The 26,730-nt window shown below is 35.5% G+C and overlaps 1 protein-coding gene across 4 annotated transcripts in view; it reads right to left on the bottom strand.

Annotated features, from left to right (window-relative positions):
* The window catches only part of Rpap3 (RNA polymerase II associated protein 3), a 36,243-nt gene extending 11,645 nt beyond the window's left edge, over positions 1–24,598 (bottom strand). The window contains exons 1-13 of one of the 4 annotated variants that reach the window (XM_027950054.2): positions 24,521–24,575; positions 24,095–24,186; positions 20,220–20,400; positions 19,330–19,470; positions 15,477–15,599; positions 14,660–14,787; positions 12,307–12,428; positions 11,586–11,656; positions 10,173–10,298; positions 7,520–7,647; positions 2,688–2,809; positions 423–493; positions 228–329 (exon numbers count right to left, since the gene is read on the bottom strand). In XM_027950054.2, coding sequence (XP_027805855.2) covers positions 228–329; positions 423–493; positions 2,688–2,809; positions 7,520–7,647; positions 10,173–10,298; positions 11,586–11,656; positions 12,307–12,428; positions 14,660–14,787; positions 15,477–15,599; positions 19,330–19,470; positions 20,220–20,369 — 1,284 coding nt within the window. In that variant the 5' untranslated portion in view covers positions 20,370–20,400; positions 24,095–24,186; positions 24,521–24,575. Of the gene's footprint in view, positions 1–227; positions 330–422; positions 494–2,687; positions 2,810–7,519; positions 7,648–10,172; positions 10,299–11,585; positions 11,657–12,306; positions 12,429–14,659; positions 14,788–15,476; positions 15,600–19,329; positions 19,471–20,219; positions 20,401–24,094; positions 24,187–24,520 lie in introns of all 4 variants that reach the window. The other 3 variants (XM_027950055.2, XM_027950053.2, XM_027950056.2) reach the window with 3 other exon arrangements.
* Between the last annotated feature and the right edge of the window lie 2,132 nt (positions 24,599–26,730).

Here is a 26,730-nt window from a genome sequence, read left to right as displayed (position 1 = left end):
TTAAATAAAATACTAAATTAAGTTACTCTAGAAATCTAAACATTTGAATTTTCTCTAATTTTATTATGCCAATAATCCTAGGAAGCATTTCTTTAAGATTCTAAAAATAACTCAGGAAAAAGCTTTCAACATTTTTTTTTTTAGTTTGTTTTTTCAATAGTTTGCTTCTAATTCTATTAATAAAACACAGATATTTAAATGACAAGGAAAAAAAGTGCTTTACTTACAACTGATCCAAGATGAGGTGGATTATCAATGGGTTTTACCACATTTTGTCTTTGTGTGGAATCAAGAAAGACATCATCCCAGTGTCCTTTCTCAATTAATTCCTTCAAAATAAATTTGAATTTTGAGTTAATTATGTAACCAATATATGAACTTGTGTTTCAGAAAATATGACTATACTGAGGTGAAAGAAATACCTTTTTAATTCTAGAAAGTTCAGTTACTGCTTGCTTATTTCCAGGCTCCAGAAGTAACACAGTTTCAAAATCTAAAGTGAATTAAAGAAAAACACAACAAGGGAGTAAAACTATTTAATTAAGTTCAAGACATGATACATTTAGTTAGTAATCCCATTTTTGTCTCAAGAAGTTTTTTTCACTCAGTACACTAGGTAACAGGTGAGCAATAATAAAGACATATTTACTATGTGCTGCTCTATTTATTTTATATGAAATTTCATGTAACCTTCACTATAATTTCATTTTACAGATAATACAACTGAGGCCTAGACAACATTGAATTTACCAAAGCTCATGCTGCTAAAGAAGATAGAGTAACTTACCAAACAAAACAGAATTAGAAAATTCCCTACCCTGAAATGGATGCAGTTAGAAAAGATAATGCTAAGTGAAGTTAGCCAATCCCAAATAAACAAATGCCGAATGTTTTCTCTGATATAAGGAGGCTGATTCATAGTGAAATAGGGAGAGGGAACATGGGAGGAATAGACGAACTCTAGATAGGGCAGAGGGGATGGAGGGAAAAGGAGGGGGCATGGGGTTAGAAATGATGGTGAAATATGATGGGCATTATTATCCAAAGTACATGTATGAAGACACGAATTGGTGTGAATATACTTTGTATACAACCAGAGATATGAAAAACTGTGCTCTACATGTACAATAAGAATTATAATGCATTCCACTGTCATATATAAATTAAAAAAAAGATAAAAATAGATCATGTTAAGACATTGGTTAGAAAAAAAGCGCTATTTGCATTTTCAGCACCAGGGACTTCAATATTCCCAAAGCAAAGGGGGTGGGAGGAATTACTAACACTGGCAAAGTAGATTTTGTCAGCAATGTTTGGTGAATACTTTGGATGAGAAGGAGCTTCCAGCATTGTGACTTCTGTTCTTCTCAGGCAACTCCACTGTTTTCTCTTAAATTAGCATCCATTGCTCTTTTAAATAGTATGTGGTGGGGAAAGTGTCTATATTGCATCTGTTCATCTAAAACTATGAATTGCTTTTATCACTGATTTCTAAAATACACCTGCACATAAAAGTTTGGGACAATTATTTTATTTCTGTCTCAACCTTCCATCAGATAAACTCTTCAAACACAAAATCATTACCTTTAAAAAAAATGTCTCTCAACAAGTATGGACTTCTCTGATTTTTAAATTAAATGCTTCTTTCAGAAAAAAAGAAACAAAGAAAGAAAATTCCCTACCCTGGATTATCACTCAGCCTTAAGAAGGAATGAAATTCTAATACAAACAACAACATGAATGAAAGATGAAGATGAGTTAAGTTAAATAAGCCAGATGAAAAGAGACGTATACTATTACAATTCTACTACTATCAGAAATTTAAAATAGTTAAATTCATAGAGAAAATAGAACAGTGGTTACTAAAGATAGAGGGTGAGGAGAATGAAGAGCTATTATTTAATGGGTACAGAAGTTTAGAATGGGGTGATAAAAGTTCTAGACATGGACAATGGTGTTAGTTGCATAATACTTGATAAATACTTGATGCCAAACTATACACTTAAAATGGTTAAAATAGTAAATCCAGTTTTATATATAATTTATTAAAAAAAAAAAAAAACAGAAAACACTCATGGGTTGCAGCAAAAGCCAGATTTGAAGAGGAACTGCAATTAAAGTGCACAAATCAGAAAATTGAAAAAAGGCTGAAAATCAATTACAAAAGTATTGACCTCAAGAAGCTAAAAAAACAGCAAATTAAACCCAAAAAATAAAGAGTATAAATAAAAAAATTTAAAAATAAACACAAAGGAATCAAATCAATTCTTTGAAAAGACTAATAAAATGAATATCTGAGACAAGATTATAGAAAAATAAGAGGAAAAAAGCATAAAAAATAAAAAGGAATATCACTAAAGCCCTCACATTATCCTCCATCCCCTATCTACTGATTCTTTTTTTATTATTATTATTCCTGCCTTATTTTTACTTTTCCTTGTCATTTATAATCCAAAATTTTCAATAACATTGATTGGTAATTAGCCAAGAGAGTAGTATAAAGTAAAGACTAATTGGGTGCACTATGGAAGGTATGGTCCTTCAAACCTACTCATAAGCACAACTGTACAGAAAAAAAAAAAAAACCTTTCTTAAGTTTAGCATCTTTGAACCATGGGAAAGCAACAAAAATCCCTGCTTTATACTTTGGGAGTCTCATCAGGATGAGTGTGTACATAAAGTTTTACCTTGTTTGGCCTCATTTATCTTTCCCAAAAATGTTCTTGCAGTTCCTCTTCTAGCAAAAGCTTTGGAGTAAGAGCCATCTAATAAAATGGCTTGTGTGCAGTCTCTTTCAGCTTCTTCATATCTATTGAACATAATAAAATTATCAACTGGAAAACATGCAGCTTACAGAAAATTTTCATAAAACTGAGTTTCTAATTTAAAAAAAAAACACATATCTAATTTCAATTACGAATTCCCACATCTGTATTTCAGGAGAAAGACTATTTTTTACATTTTTCATTCTCACTAAATCTTGTAACCATCTGGTAAGGAGGGAGAAGGTACCAAATTAAGGGAAAGTTAGAAGAAAGTCTGCTGGAAAGATGGAATTCACAGTGGTAAAATATAAGCTGAAGTAACAAAAGAGTATCACTGCTGGCAGGTCATCTCCTCTCCAACCCTCAATATGCACAGGTACTATGTTATAATTGGCATTAGTTTCCTCGTAAAATTTCACTAACCTTACCCATAATTTGAGTCGCTTAAGGAAAAACAACCCACAAAAAAGTAAAGATCTATTATGATAGCCTATCATCTGATATTTTGCATAAATACTACTCAGCCACGCAACTAGTAACAACTCAAATTGGGTTTGGTTCTGTAACAAAAAACTAAAAAAAGCTTCACACACACACACACACACACAGAGAAAGAGAACAAAAAACCCTCAGACCTTCCCATATATTCAAATGACATTAATGAATATTAATTTATTACAAATGATAACAGTACTGTGATTATGTATGAAATATCCTTTTCTTTGGAACAAATATCACAATGTCTGTTATTTTCTATATAATAATTAGGTGTGGGTAGGAAGGCTAAAACAAATACAACATAGAACATATGACCTGTTAAAAACTAGATGAGGAAGCCAGGTATTGTGGTGCACACCTATAATCCCAGCAACTCAGAAGACTGAGGCAGGAAGATCAAGTTCAAGGCCAGCCTCAGCAACTTAATAAGACAGACCCTAACTCAAAATTTTAAAAGGCTAAGGATGTAGCTCAGTGGTAAAATGGCCCTGAATTCAATCCCCAGTACAAAAAGAAACGAAATGTAGATAATGCATACATGAACTTACATTATTTTCATGACACTCTGGAAAGTTTCACATTAAAAAAAAAAAAAATTCCTATGATTATATTCTTCCCAAGGCCTAAATAAATGCCATCTTACCCTCACAACAAGATTCATGAATAAAATATGAATTTCTATTTTGGGCCCCACTTTTAAGAATAAAGTCAAACTCCTTTGCAGAGTACAAAGTCAGAGGCCTGATTCTTAGGCTTCTCTTTGACACTGTCCCCTGCATAACAGTCATGAACTTTCCCATTCCCACACCTTTGATGAATCTGTACTGGGACACTCACCCTGTTTATTCTCCTCACTAACCCATACTACTCTGAGAGCTCAGCTGGGTTTGAGCTCCTTAAGTTCTTCCCATGCATTCTTGGACCTGTTGAGAGCCATCCGTGTGCTATATGTGGACTATACCAGTATTGTAGCCTTTGAATAGGAAAATTTGGTATTTGGGAACTTCCTGTGGCAATCCCATAGGCTAAGATCGTCCAAATAGATGTGAATTTCTATTCAGCTCTACCTGGTCCCACACAGCACTGGAGATGGGGTAAGCTGCTGCAGCCACACAACCTCTCAGAGATGGGTATAACCTGCCAAGATGCCAATCAACTTTTGACTGTAAGACATCACGAAGCAAGACTCCTTCCCAGCTGCCACAATGGGGTTTATGTAGCAGATCTTATCACTGATGACAGGACGCAAGGAGGTGAAGATGCCAAGCCCCACTGCTGCTGCAGACTCGTGCCAGTGTTTTGTCCACCATGAACTCCCATAGAATAAGTCCCTCACAGCATTAACACAGTATATTCTAATAATTATGGTCACTTTTCCTGTCTCTTCCTCCAAACTCCAAGTTGTTTAAAAAAAACTGTATATTTAATATCTGCACACTTAATATCTTCCATAGCACCTACCAGGACAACTGACGGATTCTGGCTCAATAATTGTTTGCTAAATAAATCAGAAAACTTCCAAACAGCCCAATGCAAAGACAATTTAGAAGATAAATATTTAGGAAGCCATTTTAATTGCATATTCAAAAAGTATGTTCTATTATACAGCTGAAGAAAATCCAAAAAATATTTTAAAACTGTAAAGTTTCCACACAAGTAAATTGTTTTTTGACAATGAACTGATGTTAAGCTTTTTTTAAAATTGTTAAATATCACTTGTGCACTCCAAGTATAACCTGGATTTAGAAAAATCCAATCTATAAACCTTTTAGAAGATGTCAGAGAAGATAAACTAATCAAAAACAGAAATAGTAAAGATGATTAGTTCAGAAAACAGTCGTTTCCTACTTCCTTCCTAGTTCCTGAGCCCTACACCTCTTCTAACCATAAGTTCTAAGTGTTCACTCTGCTTGCTCTATTTCAACTCCATCCCTAATCAGCAGTAGGTGAACTCTATGCTAAACCATGTCTTAGCCCAGTCTGTTACAGAGCCATGATTCTACCTTATTTCTGTGACCAACCCTCAACACTATTTCCTATAGCAAGTATCTAGTACTATTGGATCCTTTTCCTCTAATCCTATCTCTAAATTTAGATTTTGCTCCCTCTAAGAATAGGACCTACACTGGTTCTTGTTAAATCTTCAAGCACTAGCGTCCTATCCCAAACTTCTGAGCCCATTTCTGATTATTTTACTATCTCTTCAGAGCTTCTGAAGCTCACCATCCATCAACCTCCATTTCACAACCTGCCAGCTCACAGACACTCGACCACTGCAACTCAAGGATGTCTTGCTGAGCTCCTTAACACCATTCACCTACTCATGTAGTCTAGCACCCTCTGGAAACCATGTTCTCTAGAAACCTTGGCTGCCCTACCTAGGTGAATTTCTCCTTACTCCCTGCTGGCAGATAAGACTGACTTCACTACTAGTTCTCTCCTCCGACTACCAGTCAACCTTATCAGTCTTTTTGACAGAGTTTGTAGGAACCCAAGCTACAGGCTGGATAACTAAAATAAGAATTATTAAAGTTTGAAAAGTTTTTCCTTTTGATGTTCTTCATCTAGCCTATAATACAAGAGACTCCTTGTAGTAGAGAAAATTTCTAATATTAAGTGTGAATCTAATAGACTTTACAAATAAAAGTAATGTAATTCTTTTCTTTTAAAATTATACTCTTTCTAGCTTGTCATAGTATATTCTACTAACATGACTGTCAACTAAAGCAATAAAACTAATACAGTGCTCTTATAAATGCAAATATAATCCCTCAGCTACAAGAAGGTATTTTTATTGGCATTATAATCAAACCAAAGAATTCAGGCCTTACAATTTTTAAACCAATGCACAATTTTTATCAAATTTTCATAAGCTAATAAGAGATATAATGCTCTTTGACTAATCAACAAAACAACCTATCTCGTTTTAATTTAAATGAAACTAAATACATAACCAAAATTACCTCTGTGACAGGATTCCTAACCTGAGATCCTTTGGTAAAAACTTGGATGGGAAAAAAAATGACAACCTTGTTTTCATTAAACTTTTTAAGTAAAATTTAACTTTCTTTCAATTATAAATACAAACAACCAAGCACAGTAGTAAAAGCAGTACTATAACTTTGTCACATTTAATCACATATTTTTATATCCTGTTGTAACTGTTATAGATACCTGAAAATATTATTTATGTTGACCACCATTTCACAATCATAGTAGTAATCTGACCTGCTATTTTGTTTGTGATTATACTACCCTGTCTATAGACACTTCTGTGACATAGCCGGCCTACTCCTGGGCAACTCTGACCCTAGTAGATAGATGCCAAAGAGTCAGGTCATGAGTTATCACACTAGTAACCTAAACATCTATGTTGCTTTTCGGTATTCCTTATCCACACCTCTTTGATGATCACTATGTATCAAAAAAAATCACCCAAAGTCTAGTATTCTTATTCAAACCTGCACATATATGCCTTTTATAATTTTTAATCTGTCTACATTTTAAGTGCAATTTCTCATTCTGTAGTGAGTTAATAACCACAAATTTTAATACTCTTAAAACTGTATTTCAATATAATTGGTGTTCTTTGTAATCCTAGTTGTATAATTATGCACTTCAAAATCATATCCTGAGAATAACATGCAGCCTAGGAAGTCCATGGTACTGGGGAAATTTCTAATCTCTACTTATAACATTTATAGACTCTTTTTATAAATTCTGGCACTAGTGTATAAAGTATTATTACAAGAGACACAAAGTGTAAGTTTCTTTCTTACAGATATTTTTCTACAGAGCACTTAACCTGGAACCCCACGCACATTAAAAAAAATGGTTAGTATTACAGGACCAAGTTTTAGTTATTAATGTTATCAACTAGCTGTTTCAATGACAGCAGCTCCCTTTTCTTATACATGTGCATATGCATACAAAAACGCCTCCAAATAAGACTTTGTCATAAGGGTTCTAAGGTTAAGAATAATTTTAAAATCAATGATGCATAAGAACATCCATAAACTACATAATGTAAGACTAAATTGTGTAATGTGAGACTATTAAAAGTGAGAAAAATATTAATAAGAACATTTACTGTATAGAACTATGTTCCTAGTACTATGCCACATGTACAATTTCCCTCCCTTTTTTTCTCTCATTTAGCACTCAAAATTAAATAAATTAAACTTAATTTATTGGTTAGCTAACACGCCAAATTATATTTTCATCCTGAAAAGCATTAAAATATAACCAATACTTACTTCTGAATCTTCAGATAGGCCATTGCTCGGTTAGCAGGAAGAAGGGCATTAGCACCATCTGCTGCTATTCCTCGAGTATAGCATTCGATTGCTCTTTCGTACTTCCCCTCTTTGAAAAATCCATTCCCCTATGATTTTGGACAGAAGTATACAGAAGAATCAAAAAATATGCAAGAAAAAATAATTGAATTCAAATTTTAAGAAACATTCTAAGGATATCCATCAATATTATGTCAGTAATTAAAGTATATTTTAATTGTTAAAAGCCTAGCTCATGGGCTAGGGTTGTGGCTCAGCTAGAGCTCTTGCCTAGCATATGCAAGGCGCTGGATTCAATCCTCAGCACCACATAAAAAATAAGTAAATAAAATAAAAGTATTAAAAAAAAAATCTAGTTCATGCCGGGCACAGTGGCACAGGACTGTAATCCCAACGGCTCAGGAGGCTGAGACAGGAGAAATGCAAATTCAAACCAGCCTCAGCAAAAGCGAGGCGCTAAGCAATTCAGTGAGATCCTGTCTCTAAATAAAATTATACAAAACAGGGCTGGAAATGTGACTCAGTGGTCAAGTGCCTCTGAGTTCAATCCTCTGAGTTCAATACCCCCCCCCAAAAAAAAAAATATATATATATATATATATAAAATTCATGAGACTTGTTTTAGACTCTAATTAGTATAGGTTTTCTTTTGCACATTAAGCAAAACCTTTTAATGTACTTCAACACCTTTTGTTTAAAAGTTCAGCTATTGTTTCAATTGAAATTCTGAAACTTCAACCATACATCCCAATGTTCTTGGTACTAACGACTGAACCTCATTTAAAAGCAACTCTTTTCTCCTATACATATTTTGCCCACGTGGGCAAAATAACCCAAACCAGGATAATTCAAATACAATTAACAATTTAAGAATGAGGCTATTACAAAGAAAACCGCCATGCAGTTCCTAGCATAAAACCCCCAGCAGAGAAAGGTGATCCCAGAAAGTCCCTGGGCAGCTACAGTCCTGTGCAATGCACAAGGACAAACGTTCATGGGCAGCACTCCTCCAGGCACACAGGGTAAAGTTGGGTCACATCCTTTCTGGCCTCTCTGAATCTCAAGGGGATTGCAGAGGATGGGCAGTAATCCTGACTAATGATCATAGCATGAGCAAGTTCACAGTCACCTTTCTTCCCAAAGCCCCAGCATCTCCTTACAGGCGCTTAGCTTCTAGTGAGCAAACTATTGAGCTGGGCAAGGTATGCCATTTCACTCCCCCACTCCACAGGCCAGTCTGGAATTCCCATGCCTGCTGCACAGTGACCTTTGTGTCCTTTTCCTCGTTGCCTACTATCAGCTCAATGTGTAAGCTAAAATTATCAAACTTCAACAGCGAACTATAAACTCCCTACAGCAGCCAGGCCCTAGGCCACGGGCAGCAGATGCAGTACAGACCTAAAGCTCTGAAGCCTCATAGCCCTGCCACTGAAAACCAGTAGAGCTTATTTTTTTTAATGGTGTTACTCTCTTTTCAGAAAAAGGAGGGGAAAAATGTATCTACTATATTACTTTACAGCATTCACCATTATTCTAATTAAATATTATACAAAATGTAAATGTAAAAACACATTTTAATAAAGGCCCAAATGTTATACTGTCTTCGATATATCAGAAACTATGTGAAAGAATTTCATCCTCAATTTCTGTGAAAGAACACTGTACCAGAATTGCACAGCCCATTCTCCAGTAACATTAATATGCCTAAATATAAATTAAACCTCATTGCAATGTAACATTTATTTATAATCATTCAAATATCATCATCAATCATTCCATAAATACTTATTAGGAATCCTCTGTGGGCCTATGAAAAGCTATAAAGGCATTAAATTAAATCTCCTCAACTCACGATTTGTATAGGAATTTTACTATGAAGTGGCCCTATGTAAATTAATAAGTTCATTACAAGAATGAGCTGAATTTATTTCTGTTACATTTATAACTACCTATATGTAAATCTATGTTAAAATCCTTATAAGTAGTTTGCTCCCTAAACTTAAATGTTTCTATAGTTATTTTAAAATTTACATATTGTCATCAATTACTCAAATTATGAATTAGTAGGCTCCAGAGGTTTTAGTATATTTAATTTCCAGTTCCTACTCAAGAAGAATTCTAATATAACATTAAAGAAAACAGAAACTCAACTGACACACACAAAATATAAGAGTAGCCAGGCATAATGGCGCACATGCGTAATCCCAGCAGCTCAGAAGCCTGAGGTAGGAAGATCACTAGTTCACAGCCAGCCTCAGCAAAAGCAAGGTGCTAAGCAACTCAGTGAGACCCTCTAAATAAAATACAAAATAGTGCTAAGGATGTGATTCTCAGTGGTTAGTGCCCCTGAGATCAATCCCTAGTACCCACCCCAAATACACACAAAAAAAATGTTAAGAGGGGCTGGAGATGTGGCTCAAGCAGTAGCGCGTTCGCCTGGCATGCGTGCGGCCCCGGGTTCGATCCTCAGCACCACATACAAATAAAGGTGTCCGCCGAATACTAAAAAAATAAATATTAAAAAAAATTCTCTCTCTCTCTCTAAAAAAAAAAAAATGTTAAGAGTAAACACTCAGCAAAACATTCTTTTTGTGTTGGAACCCCTTTGAATTACCAGATCTTTTTCTGTAATGGCCTGCTGCTTATTTTTCTGTTCTTCAATATGTTTTTTTTCTCCATCAGTTGACTCAGTCACTATAGCAGCTTCCTCTGGATATGAGTTTTCTTTGAATGTTAAAGCCTAGAAGACACAGCAGTCAGCTGAAGTAAAACAAATAATACAAAAAGCATACGTACTTGGTTTTAAAATGTAAATTATTCATATACATTAGAATTGCTATTATATTCAAATAATTGACAAAATATTTTCTACTCAAATTCTCTTTCTACTAATTAAAAAATGAAAAGTATATATATATATATATATATATATATATATACACACACACACACACACATATATACACATACATACACACACTCATGTATAATGCTTCTTATTCCCAATTAAAATATATAGTGTCCACTGAAGATAGTTGTTCAACTATTTATTCAACAAACATTTTCTGAATTTCTAAACTGGTCAAGCACTATTGTAGGAGTCGTTTTCAAACACAAAGCAGTCAAGTAAGACCACATCAGCTGGGTACAGTGGCATGACTGTAATCTCAGTTACTCAGGACACTGAGGCAGAAGCATCACAAGTTTGAGGTCACCCTGGACAACTTACTGAAACCCTGGTACTAATAAAGCAGGGAGGCAGGCATAGCTCAATGGTATAATGCTTGCCCAGACTGAACCAGGCCATGGATTCAAACCCTAGTACTTGGGGGGATGGGGAGAATCCACCAAATTTTTCAAATTTAATATTCAATTATTACTTGACCTAAGACAATATACACAATAACACAGTTCACAATTATAATGAAGTTGACATATTTACCAGTAGATTTTATTTGTGATAAGTAATGGTAGTATTTAAAAGCAGATTTTCCCCAATCATTATCACTTTTTTCTCAATGTTTCAAAGATGGCAAAAACAACTGTAAGGTTGATTCAAAGGCAAACTGAAAGGAATTTACAAATGCTCAATACTATAAAACATCAGTTGAATAATATTACAATTACTAATGTTACACTTAATAAACTATTTCCTGTTAAAAATTAGTATTATTTTTGCTAAGATACAAATTATAAAGCTGAAGTAACTTAAAATCAAAGAAATATGCAAAAGTTTAGCACAGAAATCAGAGGACACACCAAAAACAAAACAATTAGATTAAAAAATAATCCTGCCTTTTGGAAAAAAGTAAAGCAGCAGTAGTTCTAAAGACCTCAGCCAGCTTTTAAAAGTGATGATCAAATATGGATCTTGAAATACCATTACACTACCTCTAACTTGCAAATACATTTGGTAAAATTCTATTAGTACAAAAAAAGAAGTTAATAGTAAAAAAAATCTCTGCAAAAAACTTTAATTTCATCAAATAAAGGTTATATATAATGCACTTAAATAGCTGTGATTTACCTGATTAATTTTCCTGAGTTCATTCATTGCTTCAAAGTTATCTGGCTCCAATTCTAATACTTTTTCATAATCTTAAGAGAAAGTAAAAGAATTTTTTTAAAAAACTATATAATAATTATTTGTTGCCATGTAACACATAACTACCCTACAGCAAAATGAAAGCAGAACTAAGAAATATTAACATTAAGCTACTGGACTTTCTTCATTATTCCCTAGAATAGAAATTCTAATAGAACAAATCATCTTCCACCAGCTCCAAGAATATTTGCCATTATAAATAGATGTACATCATTAAACCAAGAAGCAACAAAATCTATTAGATATCATCTTTATTCAGACTTTGTTATTTATATTATGCAAATCTATTTTTATGGACTAACAGAAGACTTAGGATTTACAAATAAATTAAAACATGTTAAGAGCCTTATATGCAATATCTCTTGCCTCACAACAACCAACAATCATCTATTTCCGGTAAGGAACTGAAAATCACAGAAGATACTGGTCATATATGGTGTGACAGTACATGGTAGAATGAGAATTTGAACCAAAGTCTGACTGATGGCAAATAATGTTCTCTTTCCCAAAACAAGACACCTTTTAAATTACAAAAAGGGCTTTGTTCAAATATTTTATGGAAAGCTCTCTGGATAATTAACTATAATTATTTAGCATTCTTTATTTAAGAGTTTTTAGATAATGACAACCTGAAAAATAATACCTTTTTTAGCATCCTCTAATTTTTGCAGAGCAAATCGAGCAGCACCTCGTCTAGCATAAGCCTTAGTATAACTTCTACTTAAGGCAATTGCTAAATTACAATCAGACTCAGCAACAGCAAATCTGCAATTTAAAAAATTAAAATAAGTGAAGTTAATAAAAATCATTTATTAAACCAACACTTTCAAAGCCTGTGTTTGAAATACCTAAAAAGGGTTTTCTTCACAATTAAACTCACATTTCCTGCCTCCTTTTACTTAATTAAGACTACTTAAAAGCAGTAATTCTCTTTCCCTCCCTGACACAGAGTACTGGATGTTGAACCACTGACTTACATTACTAGTCCTTTTTTCTTTTTTGTGGAGAGCATTTGAGGATTGAACCAAGGGCAACATACTGTTGAGCGACACCAGTCCTTTTCTTTTCTTTTTTAAAGACATGTCTCACTAAATTACCAAGGCTGGCCTTAAATTTACAATCCTCTTACTTCAGCCTCCCCAGAAGCTAGGATTATAGATACACACCACTTCACCTGGCAAGAGCAATAATTCTTAATGGTAAAACTTTAGTACCATACTCTTTTACGCAAGAAAACAAGAAGGTTCAATATTACCCCCTCTTCCCCCAGTATTTCACTGGACATCCTCAATGAAATTCCACAAGAAAAAAATACAAGGTAAGAAAACTGGGAAAGAGGGCTAGGATTGTGGCTTAGTAGTAGAGTGCTTGCCTAGCATGTGTAAGGCACTGGGTTCAATCCTCAGCACCACATAAAAATAAATAAATAAAATAAAGGTATTGTGTCCATCTATAACTGAAAAATAAAAAAGAGAAAACTGGGAAGAAGGGGGGAAAAACTGACAGTATTCTCAGATGAGATGATTGACCACACAGAAAACTCAAAACAATCTAGAGACATTGCTAAAAATAATTTACCAAGGTGGCTGCTTAATTATAGCCCACCACCACTACGACAACAATGAAACAACTAGCAAAGACATACAAGACAGAAATGAAAATTTTAAGGTCATCTTCAAAGACATTAAAGAAGACTTAAGGCCAGAGACGTAAACTCAGTAGCAGAGCACTTGCCTGCCTATTATGCACCAGGCTCTGGGTTCAATGTGTGAAAAAACAGGAAGTCCAGTGGTCCATTATCATAATTAAGAATTTAGCCTTAATTTGATCCAGTTGTAGCCATTTTTCTTATAACCTGACCATTTGCCCACTCCAATTTTAAAATTCGCTAATTGCATAGATTGTACCCCAAGCTCCTTCAATCAAGGCGTTAAGGATAAAAGCAGGCAGACAGCCCACCCAGACATGCTTGTTGGCCATGTTCCAACAGCAAGCCTTTCTGGCGAGAGTAAATTCTTGTCCACCCACTTTTGAGCACGTGTTTGCAAGCACTAAAAAAAAAACACAATTCTAATCAAAAAAAATAGGATGTTTCAAAGAATTTGAGGCAGTGATTCTAAAATTTAAACCACTGAGCAAGTCCAGGAATACCTAGGACATTGCTGAAGAATAAGGAAGGAGAATATAGCCTACATCAAACATCAAGACTTATAACCGTATAATAATCAAAGGTACTATGGAATGGATACAGAAACAGGAAACAGACCAATGTAAAGAATAGAGATGTGCCAGGTGACAGTAGCACACGCCTGTAATCCCATTGATTTGGGAGGCTGAAGCAGAAGGATCACAAGTTCAAAGATGGCTTCTGCATTAGCGATACTCTGTCTCAAAATCAAAAAAAATATAAGGGGGATGTAGCTCAGTGGTTAAGCACCCCGGGTTCAATCCCCAATGCCAGGGGGGGAAAAAAAGAATGTCTTTCTTCATGGTATTTGTCTTTTTAAAAATTCTTGTGACAGGCCAGTATCCTGCATAAGACAATAACACATTTTATGTTCCTCCACATTAAATATGTCCTTAAAGAATATGATTTAAAGATAGATAAATGTTGGAACATGTTTTAAGTTTATCATAATAAAAGTTCTCTGGATTAAATATAGATAAGTAGTTTTTCAAATAGAGGGAAATTAATTATCAAACATTGTCACCCAATCAATTTTTTTTTCTTTTATGAATTAGGTAAAGAACATGATTACTCAACTTTTAGAGAACCACCTTAGTAAAGTTAGCAATAGAAGCATGTTTAGAGCACCCAGATATTTACAATGGTATAAAGTCAGTAAAAGAGAGTAAAAACATAAGAGTTCACAGTAGAAAAGAAACATAACACATGTTCAATCTGTCCTATACAATTTACTGTGAAAGACTTTTTTTAAAAAAATCAGTCTCCACATACACATAAGCCATTCACACACTTTATGGAAAGTCCTTACTTTTTCAATCTGAAGTATGCTGATGCTCTATTTGTTGGCAACACAGGATTATATGGATCAGCATCCATGCCTTTTGTGTAGCATTCAATTGCTTCATCATATTTCCCTTGTTTGAAGTATTTATTGCCCTAAAAGAAAAAATTAAGCAAAATGTTCTTTGTATGAGTGCATTCACTATATAGTCATTGTATGGCAACCCAAGAGCCTTGGCAGAAAAACAAATGAAATACCTAGTATACTTTTACTGACAGTATCGATCCAAAGAAACTAACAAAAGAAAGACATCAGAATTTAATCTGAAAAGAATTCCACCACTTTGAAAAGCAAAATTACCAGTTTTACAGAAATTAGGCATCTCTCAGAGGGATTTTGACACTGCAAAAATTAAACAAAGATGGCTGTGAAATGGAGGAGTAATATAATATTTATGCTGAGAATCACACACTGACTTCAAGTTATTTCTGCCTACTACTATGAACCATGTTACAACTTCAGATATGATCCAAGCACTTTCTATACAATTCATTTATTGCTTACAACAATCCATTGAAGTTTAATTAAAATGTTAATCTCACTGTACAGTTGAGAAAACTGAGGTAGAAGCAGTTCAAAGAGCTTGTCATAGATCTAACCAAATAATTAATCTGGATCTAGGGTATGTACTCCTAACCATTATGCACATTGCCTCCCAACAGGGATCTAGCCAATAACAATTTGAAGTTAGAACAAAATCCCTTAGCATGTCGAAGAAGTTTTAGAATTCACATGATTTTCTACTTAACTTGCTTAACTGAAGGAACCTATAGCTAAAACATACCTTTTCTTTTAGAGCAAGAGCCTTTTGTGCATCTACATGAATCCCATCCTCTTCTGACTCTGATTCTTGAGACACAGAATCATGGGTAGTATCTTCTTTATCAAGCTCTTCAAGGATACTGTCCTTAAATTGTAAGAAGGAGAAAAGTGCTCATAACTCCACATCCACTAGGGGAAATAAATTATCCTTAACAGAATTTAACTTATTGCAATATAAAGACCTAATAGGCCTCTAAAAGCAGCAATTTGAATAACCTCTCATGTCACATTATACCCAGAGAAAAAGGTGCCCATGTTTAGAAAATCAAGATCCAAAAAGAATCTTTTAATTCATAAAGCTAAGTCAACAGAATCTACAAATTATCCCTAAGTCACAGTGAGATATTATCACTTAACATAAGAGAAGTCTCAAGTACCTCTAAACTAATGTACATAACACCCAATAGCAGAGAGAAAGAGTTAAAAAAATTCTTATTTTACAACAACAAAAACCACTTTTAGAGCACAATTAACTCCTGACCCTCATAACAACCTGAGGTAAATTCAATTAGCCATGTTTTTCATTTGAGGGAATAAAACACAAGTTACTCAAAGTCATTCAGCTAATAAATGACTTGAGTAGAGATTTGAATTCAGGCTGCCTGCCTCCTCCAGATCTCACTCCCTATGTTACACAGTTTACCTATGTATTCCAAATATAGTTAACTCTACCAAAGCAAGTATAATTATACACTCTTTTTTATGGTAATAAATAACTTCAAAGACTCCCCTAGGATTTTTCAAAATCACATTTTTATAATTTATGCTAAAAGAATAATTCTACTAAAATATTTTTAAATAATTTTACTTCTATTTGACATATCATAAATGTACATATTTATGAGGTACAGTGTAATATTTCAATACAAGTATGTGTAATGACCCAATTGGACTACGTAGCATAATACTCCAAACAATAGTAGATATCTTAAATCAATAAGCATTAAAGTTCATTTAAGCAAACTTGTTAACCATTATATAAACAAAATCCTGTTTGCATCTAACACACATATTATTTAATTATATATGTAAAAAAATACATTGTCAATAAATTGAAAAGCAAAATCAATGCTTGGTTTCACTGAAAGAACATTACACTGAAAGAACATTAAAACAGATTAAAATTCAGCTGTGTTTTAGCATGAAGATTCTAGAAATAACATCAGCCTACTGACACTGTAGCCAAGATTACCCAACCCCCTGCAATGATGACATGTAGAAAACAAAATTGCAGCAGGACACTAAAGCAGCATCTCAGATACAAACTAGAAGAGAAGGGTAATCACCTAAATATTGTATAGATTCACTAAAATGACACTGCAAACAATGCAGTACAATCACAATGGCATTGTCCACACACAGCAAAAGCTTATTCAAAACGTTAAATAAGTAAATGACTGTGGAACGCATCTCTGTAAGAAATCTTTTGAGATGCCTTTCAAGAAAGAGCATTATATGAAGACATTGACTTATGAAAAGGAACCAGCTATATAATAAAGGGCAAAGTGACACAGACTATATGTCACTCAGATGAGAAAAAAATTATATGTTTAGAAAATGTTGTTCCCAACAGTAATAAATACAAGATCCAAAATTGTATTTCTCTTTTATTTGGACAATACTGAAACAGATGGCAAAGTAGTTAATTAAGAGTAATTAACATATTTATGGGTCAATGAGTCTTGATTTCATTAACAAAAATACAACACAACTAATTTGGAAAACAGTTCAGCAAAATCTTCTAAAGTTAAATAAATGTATAAACTATGAATGAGCAAATCCCCTCTTGGTGCTTATCTCCATAAAATGAACTGTACTAGAATGCTCATAGTTTATTAATATAAAATGGCTCCAAACTGGAAACCCAAATGTGTCAACAGCATGGACAAACAGTAAAATATCCACAAAACAGAATTCAGATCAACAACGTAAAAGAATAAAAAACTACTACTCATAATATGGATCAATATCAGAAAATGCAAAAGCAGCCAAATACACGAGTGCATATTGTATACTATATTTATATCAAATTCCAAAACTGGCAAAACTAACCTACAATATGAGAATATATCTGAAGAGTGGCTGCTTTTGAGAGGTTATCAACTGACAAGGTGGCTTCTGGGATGCTAGAAATATTTCTCTCTCTCTCTCTCTCTCTCTCTCTCTCTCTCTCTCTCTCTCTCACTGATTCACATGTGTATACAGAAGTAAAAATTCAAGAGGCTAGCTGGGCACAGTGGCACAGGCGTATAATCCCAGCAGCTCTATAATCCCAGTTGCTGAGGCTGCTGCTGAGCCAGCCCTAAGCAACTCAGCAAGACCCTGTCTCTAAATAAAATATTAAAAAGGGCAAATGTGAATCAGTGGTTAAGTGTCCCTGGGTTCAATCTCCAGTACCAAAAAATTTTAAAAATTCAGGAGGCTATATATATCGATTTAAGGAATTCATGTATATTATACTTCAGTAAAAAAGTTAAACCAGAAAGTACAGAAAAAATAATAAGCATAAGAATAAAAACTGTCATTGTCTCTGGGGGTATGGTAAAAAAAGAAAATGGGATAGGGAAGGAGCACATTTATAGCTTCAACAGTACTGGGGAAATTATCTTTTAGATGATGAGCTCATATTTTTTTTTATGCTTCAGAACATGAAATAATAATCAAGTATCACATAATAAACACCAAAAAGGAATGTATTTTTGGTTATCACACACTTCCCTTCCACACACGCCTCCAACCAAATCAACCCTTAAAGTGAGTAAGAGTCCAGAATAAGGTGGACCAACCAATAGTTTTCCTTTCACAGACTGACATGACTGTGGCTACTTGGAGCTCTGAGCAGAAGGTTCTTAGGTAGAGTACACACTTGTAATAATTCTCAACTACACTGTGTGTTATGTGTTGGAGATGGGAGGCACATATAACCCACTTAGGATTAGAAGGGTGAAATATACCTTTTTGGGATTAGATTTTATTGTCACACAACCTCAGCTCTAAATCTAGACACAAAGGCATCTCTCAGCAGTGTTCTACAGGTCCTTCAGTATATTAAAAAAAAGTATTGCCAGAGTCATTCTTTTCTGGAAGTATCACTAGCTTAGAATCCTGGCTGTTCAGAAGTTAGAGATGGCAGGAAGAATGGGTAGCTGGTCTAACTATAAAGAAGTAAGTAGTATAAGGAGATCTTTGTGGTGGTATTTCTGTACCTTAGTTGCAATGGAGGCCACCTAGATCTAAACACAATAAAATGTCACAGAACTATTTACACGTTATACCAACGTTGATTTCCTGGTTTTGATTCTGTACTTATATATAGTTAATAAAATGTAAATAGTGAAAAAAACTGAGTGAAGAATACAGTGGGCCTCTACATGCTTTTTTTTTTTTTTTTTTCTTAAAGAGAGAGAATTTTTTAATATTTATTTTTAGTTTTCGGTGGACACACATCTTTATTTTATTTTTATTTGGTGCTGAGGATCGAACCCAGCGCCTCGCGCATGCCAGGTGAGTGCACTACCGCCTGAGCCACATCCCCAGCCCAACATGCTATTTTTGCAAAAAGATAAAACATAAAAAAAGAAAAGAATCCTGGCTGTTTTAGTCACCATTCACTAAAGGAGGATTAGAAAAGAAAAATTAATCTACATAACTAAAAAGACTTGTAATTAAATTTTAATTCCCACATAAAAGAATCTATAATAGAAGACACAAGCCACAAGGACTCTATTTTTTTTTCATTTAATCTGTAACTGTTAGCTAACTCCAACAAGATTTTATTCAAATATATCAAGAAGCACATGACTAAATTAACTTACCACATCAAGTTTTGCCCATGCCTCATAATCATAAGATTTTATCCTATTTTTTGTGTTTTCCTCCTTGGTTTTTTTAGAAGACTCTTTAGCTTTGCCTTTCTTCTTTTTCCTAAAATTCCCATTTCGAATAGGAGGTAAATTCTAGGGAGAAAAATAAGTTTTAAACTCAACTAGCAATATATAAAATTCTCATTAAATGATATTTTCATGTAAGAAGTAATTTTTCTATTTAATTTCAAGTGCTTCAATATACCAATTTACCATCTTTACTTATAATGATAATTATGCTTAAAAAGTTTAATTCATCCTATGATGAATGTTGAACATTGTTCAGTTACAAGTAAAGTATTATTACCTGAATATCCTAATTATACCTTAATTTATAATCCTAGATTCAGACTTCAAAAACTATCTGATCTCCAGACTTAGGACATTAAATGAGCAGTCATTCAAAGGCAAACTGAAGTCTTTCCACCTCATTATATGCAATATAAAAAAAACCTAATATATTTAAATACGTTGTCTTAAGAATTAACTATCTAGGTAATATCTTCATTTTTATGCCAATAATGTATACTAATATGTCATTAAATATGTAACCTATATGTCATTTTCATATGTGTACACACCTATCCCTACATATTTTATGATGCTATTTCTTTAAGTATTATCACATGGTCATCCTTTCAGTCACTATTCACTAAGATTTAAAATATAACAGTAATACAAATTACAAATACTTTTTAAAAAACACAGGATTTCTAAAAGAAAATGTTGATAATGAAGCAAATCACTTCAATTTCAGTATTTTCACAAAACATTTTAAAAAGCCATGCTTTATTTGAGAAATAAAGTTTTAGTAGATACCAAATTAGGAATTCTTACTTTACCTCTTCAAGAATACCACTCTGTCTTCTTAGTTCCATATCCTTTTGTTTAATGTCTTTTTCCCAGTTTTCTAAATCCCTCATAAAGTCTTGTAATTCTTCTGCATTTTGTTTCACTTGCAGTTGTAATTCAATTGCTTTACTGGAAGTCATTATGGCCTGTAGAGCTTTGAACAACCAACTTCTGAGAAGAATTAAATAATACATTATGACAGTTGCACCTCAACTTACAATAGGGTTACATCCCCACACCCATCATGAATTGAAAATACTGTTAAATCAAATGTACTTCACCCTCTAAATTCCAAATTTTCAATTTTGCAAATATTTCCATGAAACTGACACAAGTATATTAAAATAAGTTGGAAACCATAATCAGAAGAGCTTAGATGTCCTTTGTATGTTTTTATGTATATTTTTTCAAACTCTAATCATTCCCCTATTTTCTCTGAAAACAGAACTCTGAAAAAATAGAATTTCACAAAAATTGTTGCTCAATTTAAGTTTTTTTTTTAATAGTTATTCCACATCTGCAATGGTGGAACTTCATAGGTTAATAAACCTAACCTACTAAAGTAGCTTAGCAACATAGTACATTAATAAGTATCAATTCTTTAACCTCCTGGTGATTGTTTACTCTCCTGGTTGTTCACTGATCTGATACCATGGCTGAGTGGGAGTTACAGCTCACTGTCACCACCCAGTATCACCATATTGTACCACATATGCCACACCATTTAAAAAAAAAAAAATTCAAACTATGCATATTCCTTCATCTACATTATAAAGTTGAGAAATCCTAAGTCAAACCATCATAAGTTGGGGACTCTATTTCGTTTATTCTTCTAAAACCTGACTAGTTCATGATTGTCCACTATTTCATAATGACCAACATACTAGGACAGAAAACAGTCTAAAGAGATGTTGAATAAAGTATCAGTATAACATTTTTAAATAATGTATCAACTGTTTGATAAATAAACAAGAGAAGTTTGGTCATCCTTAAACAACAATGAAAGGTGATGGGGGTGGGGGGAATCACTGAAATTAGCAAGTAGCCCATGGTAGCATATTGGCTATTGATCGCTAGTTTCTAATTATATCTCAATTATTTCCTTTACACCTTTTTCTTCCAACATTTACTGCACTTCTACTATGTGACAAATCCCACATGGAGATTTAAGGATGTAAAATCAAGCACAAAAAGGTGTCTTGTCTAGTGAAGGGGAAAAATCAAAGTACTAAGGAACAAAATACTATGTTAGACAGGGATTCTCAACCATGGGACTACTGACATTTTGGACCAGAAAATTCATTGTCATGAGGGTGCTGTTCATCATAAAAAGGCTGGCAACATCCCTGCCCTCTGGATTGTTTCCAGACACTGCCAAAGGCCCACAGGAGGCAAAAATAACCTCTATGGTGAACCATGTACAGATGTTATGGATGGTTAAAAATCAGATGGTAAGCTGAAGCTGGACACCATGGCACATGCCTGTAATCCCAGCGGTATGGAAGGCTAAGGCAGGATTGCATGTTCAAAGGTAGCCTCAGAAATTCAGTAAGGCCCTAAGCAACAGAGAAAGACACTATCTACATAAAATATGTAAAGAAAAAGGGATGGGGATGTGGCACAGTGGTTAAGATCCTCTTGGGTTCAAACCCTGATACCAAAACACACACACACACACACACACACACACACACAGATGGTAGGCTGATAAAGTCAAGACAGGAGTCTTGTCCAGAGGCTTTAAAACTTAATCTGTTTCATAAAGGGCCAGTCAAGCAGCTAACAGGGAGGAATAGGATGGCAGAGTAAGGAACTATGAGGGACAACGAAGGTTAAAGAGGTATATGTAGAAAAGATCTTGAAATGCCAGGCCATGAGATTTCACCTATATTCTGAAAGCCCCATGAAGGTACTAAGATGGTAAAACAAAAAAGAATTGATGACTGGTGATTGGGAAACTGGGGAGGAAAGAAGATTCAAATGTCCTAGATTTCTGGCTTAGGAGTCATTTTGAGTCAGAAAACACAATTTTTTTTTTTTTAAGTTCTAGATGGACACAATATATTCATTTATTTATTTATATGTGGTACTGAGGATTGAACCCAGTGCCTCACATATGCGAGATAAGCGCTTTACCACTGAGCTACAGCCTATGTTAGACCAGGACACAAAGAAAAGACCACCAACTCCAACTAAAATCAAATTAAAGAAAGCTTATAATTTCAACTGGCCGGGCTGCCTCTCCCAAAAACCATGGGAACAGAAGACAGTCCCACAGCTCTCCAGGAGTGCAGCTTTATAGCACAGAAAGTTACACAAAGGGGGGTTTGAGAACTTGCAGATAACAAAATTTTGATAAACATAGCACAAAGGCTTGTTAATATTTTAGCTGGCCCTGACATCAGAATTTATGAGGGTCAGTAGAGCTTCAAAGAAGGCTGTTATCTGGTCATGGGTGAGTTCAAGGCACAGGCGGGCATTCCAAGCAAGTTTAGAAATCACAATAATTTATAGTAAAGCCGAAATTAGCTTTTCATGCCTCTGTGGCGTGAGATGGCTCCCAATCTTAAGAGGGAATTAGGCTGGGTTTATCATCAGACCAGAAAACACAATTTTTAAAAAAGAAAAGGGATTTCAATATGTCAAGATCATTGTATTGTCTTGAACAACTAATAAAAATAAATTTAAAAAAAAAAGAAAAAGAAAAGGGATTTCAGAGTTGGAGGGCCAATGGACCCCAAGATTATTTCAGTTTGAGATACGCTAATTTTGAGTGCTCAAAGGATATCAGAAGAAAATACACAGTAGATATGAGCCAGGCGAGGTGGCGCACTCCTGTAATCCCAGTGGCGCAGGAAGCTGAGACAGGAGGATCATTAGTTCAAAGCCAGCCTCAGCAACTTAGGCACTAACCTTGTTTCTAAATAAAATACAAAATAGGGCAGGGGGTGTGGCTCAGTGGTTGAGTACCCCTGAGTTCAATCACTGGTATTAAAGAAAGAAAGAAAGAAAAATCCAGTAGATAGCAATAAAGCACTAGGGATAAATATGGATGTCACCAGCACAAAGGTGAAAACTAGAATTATAGATTTGAACACATTTAGCCACTGTGACAACCAGGAGATTGGGAGGAGACTGTTCCCTAAGGAACAGAGAAAGAGGTGACAACATAGGAAAACCAGGTAGAGCACCTGGAGAGCTGGAAGGAAAATAGTACTGTCACAGAAGACCAAAGAAAATAAGCTCAAGAAAATGGAAGAGATTAGCAGTGCCCAATGTACAAAAGGCATACAAAGAAAAAGAAAGTACATTACAGTTAGTTGTATAAAATTGCTGAGAATTTTAATGGGATTTTTAAAGGGTGGAAATGAGTTAAATAAATGATTATTGGGGATTAGAGTAAATTTGCCTTTAATGAAGAACTGCTCTTAAGTACTATCCGGGCACTGGAAGTACAAGGAACAAGAACACAGAGGAGAGAGGATGAGTGATAGGGAAAGTCTTCCAAAAGGTGAAGGGAGAGTCAAAACTTAAGGGGCAGGAGAAGGAACTAAGGTTGGAGAAAGAAAATGGGATTGGAAAGGAATTTTGAACACTTAAAAAAAATATTTCACTTTATAGGGAAAGAGGAAGAGTTACAGATTCAGATGGGTCTTCTGACCCTAGCCTCAACAACTAAACTAAGCCTAAACTTTCAAGCAGTGTCCATGTTTGGTTATACAGGTGCACCTCACTCAAAAGCAAACTAGTACAATATTTTGCTGGGGACTCAAAAAATGTCAAGCGCAGCAAGCCCCTGAGATGCTGTAGAGGGGAGGCCTATCTGCCCTTGCTGCTTCCGCAAGCACAACTACTCACACCGAACCTGAGGCGGAGCTGGGTTCCAGCAGGCAACCAGAAACTTCCAGCGCTCCGGGTATCACTTTCACACCTAGTAACTGGGCGAACCCTGCACACCTGCCAAAAGAAGTCAGGCCCCTCCGTGGTCTTGTCGGGAGGATGCCCCTGACGTTCCGACCCCTGCAAATCTCCCAATGCCGGGGCGGGGCTGGGCAGGACCCGCAGCAAAACGGAACGCCCATCCCGGGTCGCGCGCAAGGAGCCCCTCCCGGGAACGCACTCCCAGGGACGCCGCTACCCCGGACACCGCCGCGCCGCGCTGCCCCTACGCCGCGCGGCGGTCGGCCGCTTCGCCTCGCCCAGACCCACAGCGCGCCCCTCCTCGCGCTAGGAGATTCCAGAGGGTCCCGCAGTGACAGCAGTGTCCGCTCACCTGCCAGGCCGTACTCACCTAACAGCAGCCCCTCAGACGCGCCGCCACTCGCGCCACCCCGCCTCCCTGGACCTTCCCACAAGGCCCCGCGGGCCCTCGCCACGCCCCCGGGGCCTGGCCGGAGCGTGCGCAGAAGTCAGGTCAGCGACCTGACGCCCGGGGGCTGACAGGTTGGGGATTGATGGTGTGTAAAAGTGAAGTCTGGCCTTTTGCGTCCTTCCAGTGTGACTAAACTAAACACGAGAGAATCTCCAAACTGCAGAGTCATCCTGACCTAATCCGATCCCAAAACAATAAAGCCTTCAACATTTCCTTGGACCTCCCTCAAATGTAGCCCTAGTATTTGCCTTGCTTTTGTCTAACGTTATGTCATGACAATCATGAGAAAGTTACTGTCTCTATACCGTTAACGGACCGACGTAAACTGGTAACCCTAGCAGCATCCTGGGGTTTGCGTTTTCCTCTAAGCTGTGTCAGCACCCTCTATGATGTGTGTCAGTATTAAGGTCTGTCTTTATGCTCTGGCTAAGAAGAAATAGGAAGCTTTTAACAGTTTTCGCTTCTGCTTCCTTTGTGAGTAAGCCATTTTTCACTGCCATGCTAACTCTAGAATTGTAAAATAAAACAAAAATAATTTTTGGAAGTCCACACAAACAAGCCAGTCCCGGTGTCTGTGATCCCAGCTACTTGGGAGGCTGAGGCAGGACGATTGCAAATTGGAGACCAGCCTGGGGAAAATTAGTGAAACCCTGCTTCAAAATAGAAAGGGCTGGGGATGAAGCTCAGGTAGAACGCTTGCCTAAGGTATTCCAGACCCTGGATTCAACGCCTACTATGGAGGGCAAGGGCAGGATTAGAAGGCCACAAAAAAGTCACAATCAAACCAAGCTTTCAAATTGAATCAGCTCTCTGATTTCAAACATTATCCCCAAAATTCAGATCAGTGATTCTCAAGCTTTATTAAACATTGTGATCACTTAGGGACCGACAGATGGATGGATGGATGGGTGGATGAATAGATAGACCAACCCACCAACCTGTATAGATAGATATCCTCCCTCTCCCTCCCCCCCCCTCTCTCTCACACACACACACACACACACACACACACCACAACACATTGATGAATTCTATCCCAGAGGTTTTGATTTAATTAGTCTGGAATGTAGCCTCAGCATCACAGATTTTTAAAGCATGCCATATTGCTGTGCCATTTAGGCTAGGAAACATTAACCTAGGACCTGGTCAATAAAAAAACCACCTTAGGGTCCTCCCTCACAAGGTCACCTGTTTCATGTTGTTTAATTGTTGGGTATCTTTGTATTTTAAAGTTTTAGTAGTCAAATCATTAAATGCATTACCAAAATATTTACTAATGGAATGATTTTGTTGTTGTGTTTGGAGATAGATAAGTAATTTTTAACAGATCATACTGTATTTTAAAACTAGTAATAAGTCAATTTAAAGAAGATATAGATTTATTAATGTTCTTAACAAAGCAATTACCTTCTCTTTATTAATCCTTCGCAAAGTTGATTGAGATGAGAGAAAAGAGGACCAACTACCTGTTTTAGTAAAACTTCATGGGACTCTTAGGTGATGAAACCTCTCTCTTTCTCCTTCTCCCTTTCTTTTCACATACTATTAAAAGGTTGCTTAGTGAATACAGAATCAAAGGGAGAAAAGTTAACTAAATGGTTTTGATGCTTGATAGCTATCATCACCAACTTCTGAGGCTCCCAAAGTGGGGAGGATGTCTATAATGGCAACCTTCTCCCCTGTGAATTCAGACATGGGCCTTCTTCTTTTATTTATTTATTTTTACCAAAAATAAACCCCAGTCCTCTCAAATGAAGTTACTGTTAACAACTGAACAGCCACTTTCAAAGAGACAGTCTCTTTATGAGATTTACATGTTGAAATCAAATTGTCAGTGGAAATAAACATAAATGTTGATTATTGCAACAGTAAAATGCTGCAATTAATGATGGTAAATTAATTTTATGCCAAAAATAATTATTAAACTCTTTCAAATAGTTTACTATGGGAAGGTTCTGATAGTTAATATAAATCTTCAGAAGAGGGTATTAGCTAAGTAACTTTAGGAAGAAAATTTATGCACCTTGACACTTCCTATTACAGAAATAGTATATATCGTTTGGGGGGTTTTTTGTTTTTTGTTTTTGCATATGACAGAAGACCAAAGTAAAGGTGGTTTAAACATAACA

The sequence above is a fragment of the Marmota flaviventris genome, chromosome 3, assembly GCF_047511675.1.
Source record: "Marmota flaviventris isolate mMarFla1 chromosome 3, mMarFla1.hap1, whole genome shotgun sequence".
NCBI lineage: Eukaryota > Metazoa > Chordata > Mammalia > Rodentia > Sciuridae > Marmota > Marmota flaviventris.
This window is presented reverse-complemented; position numbering and strand designations above follow the sequence as displayed.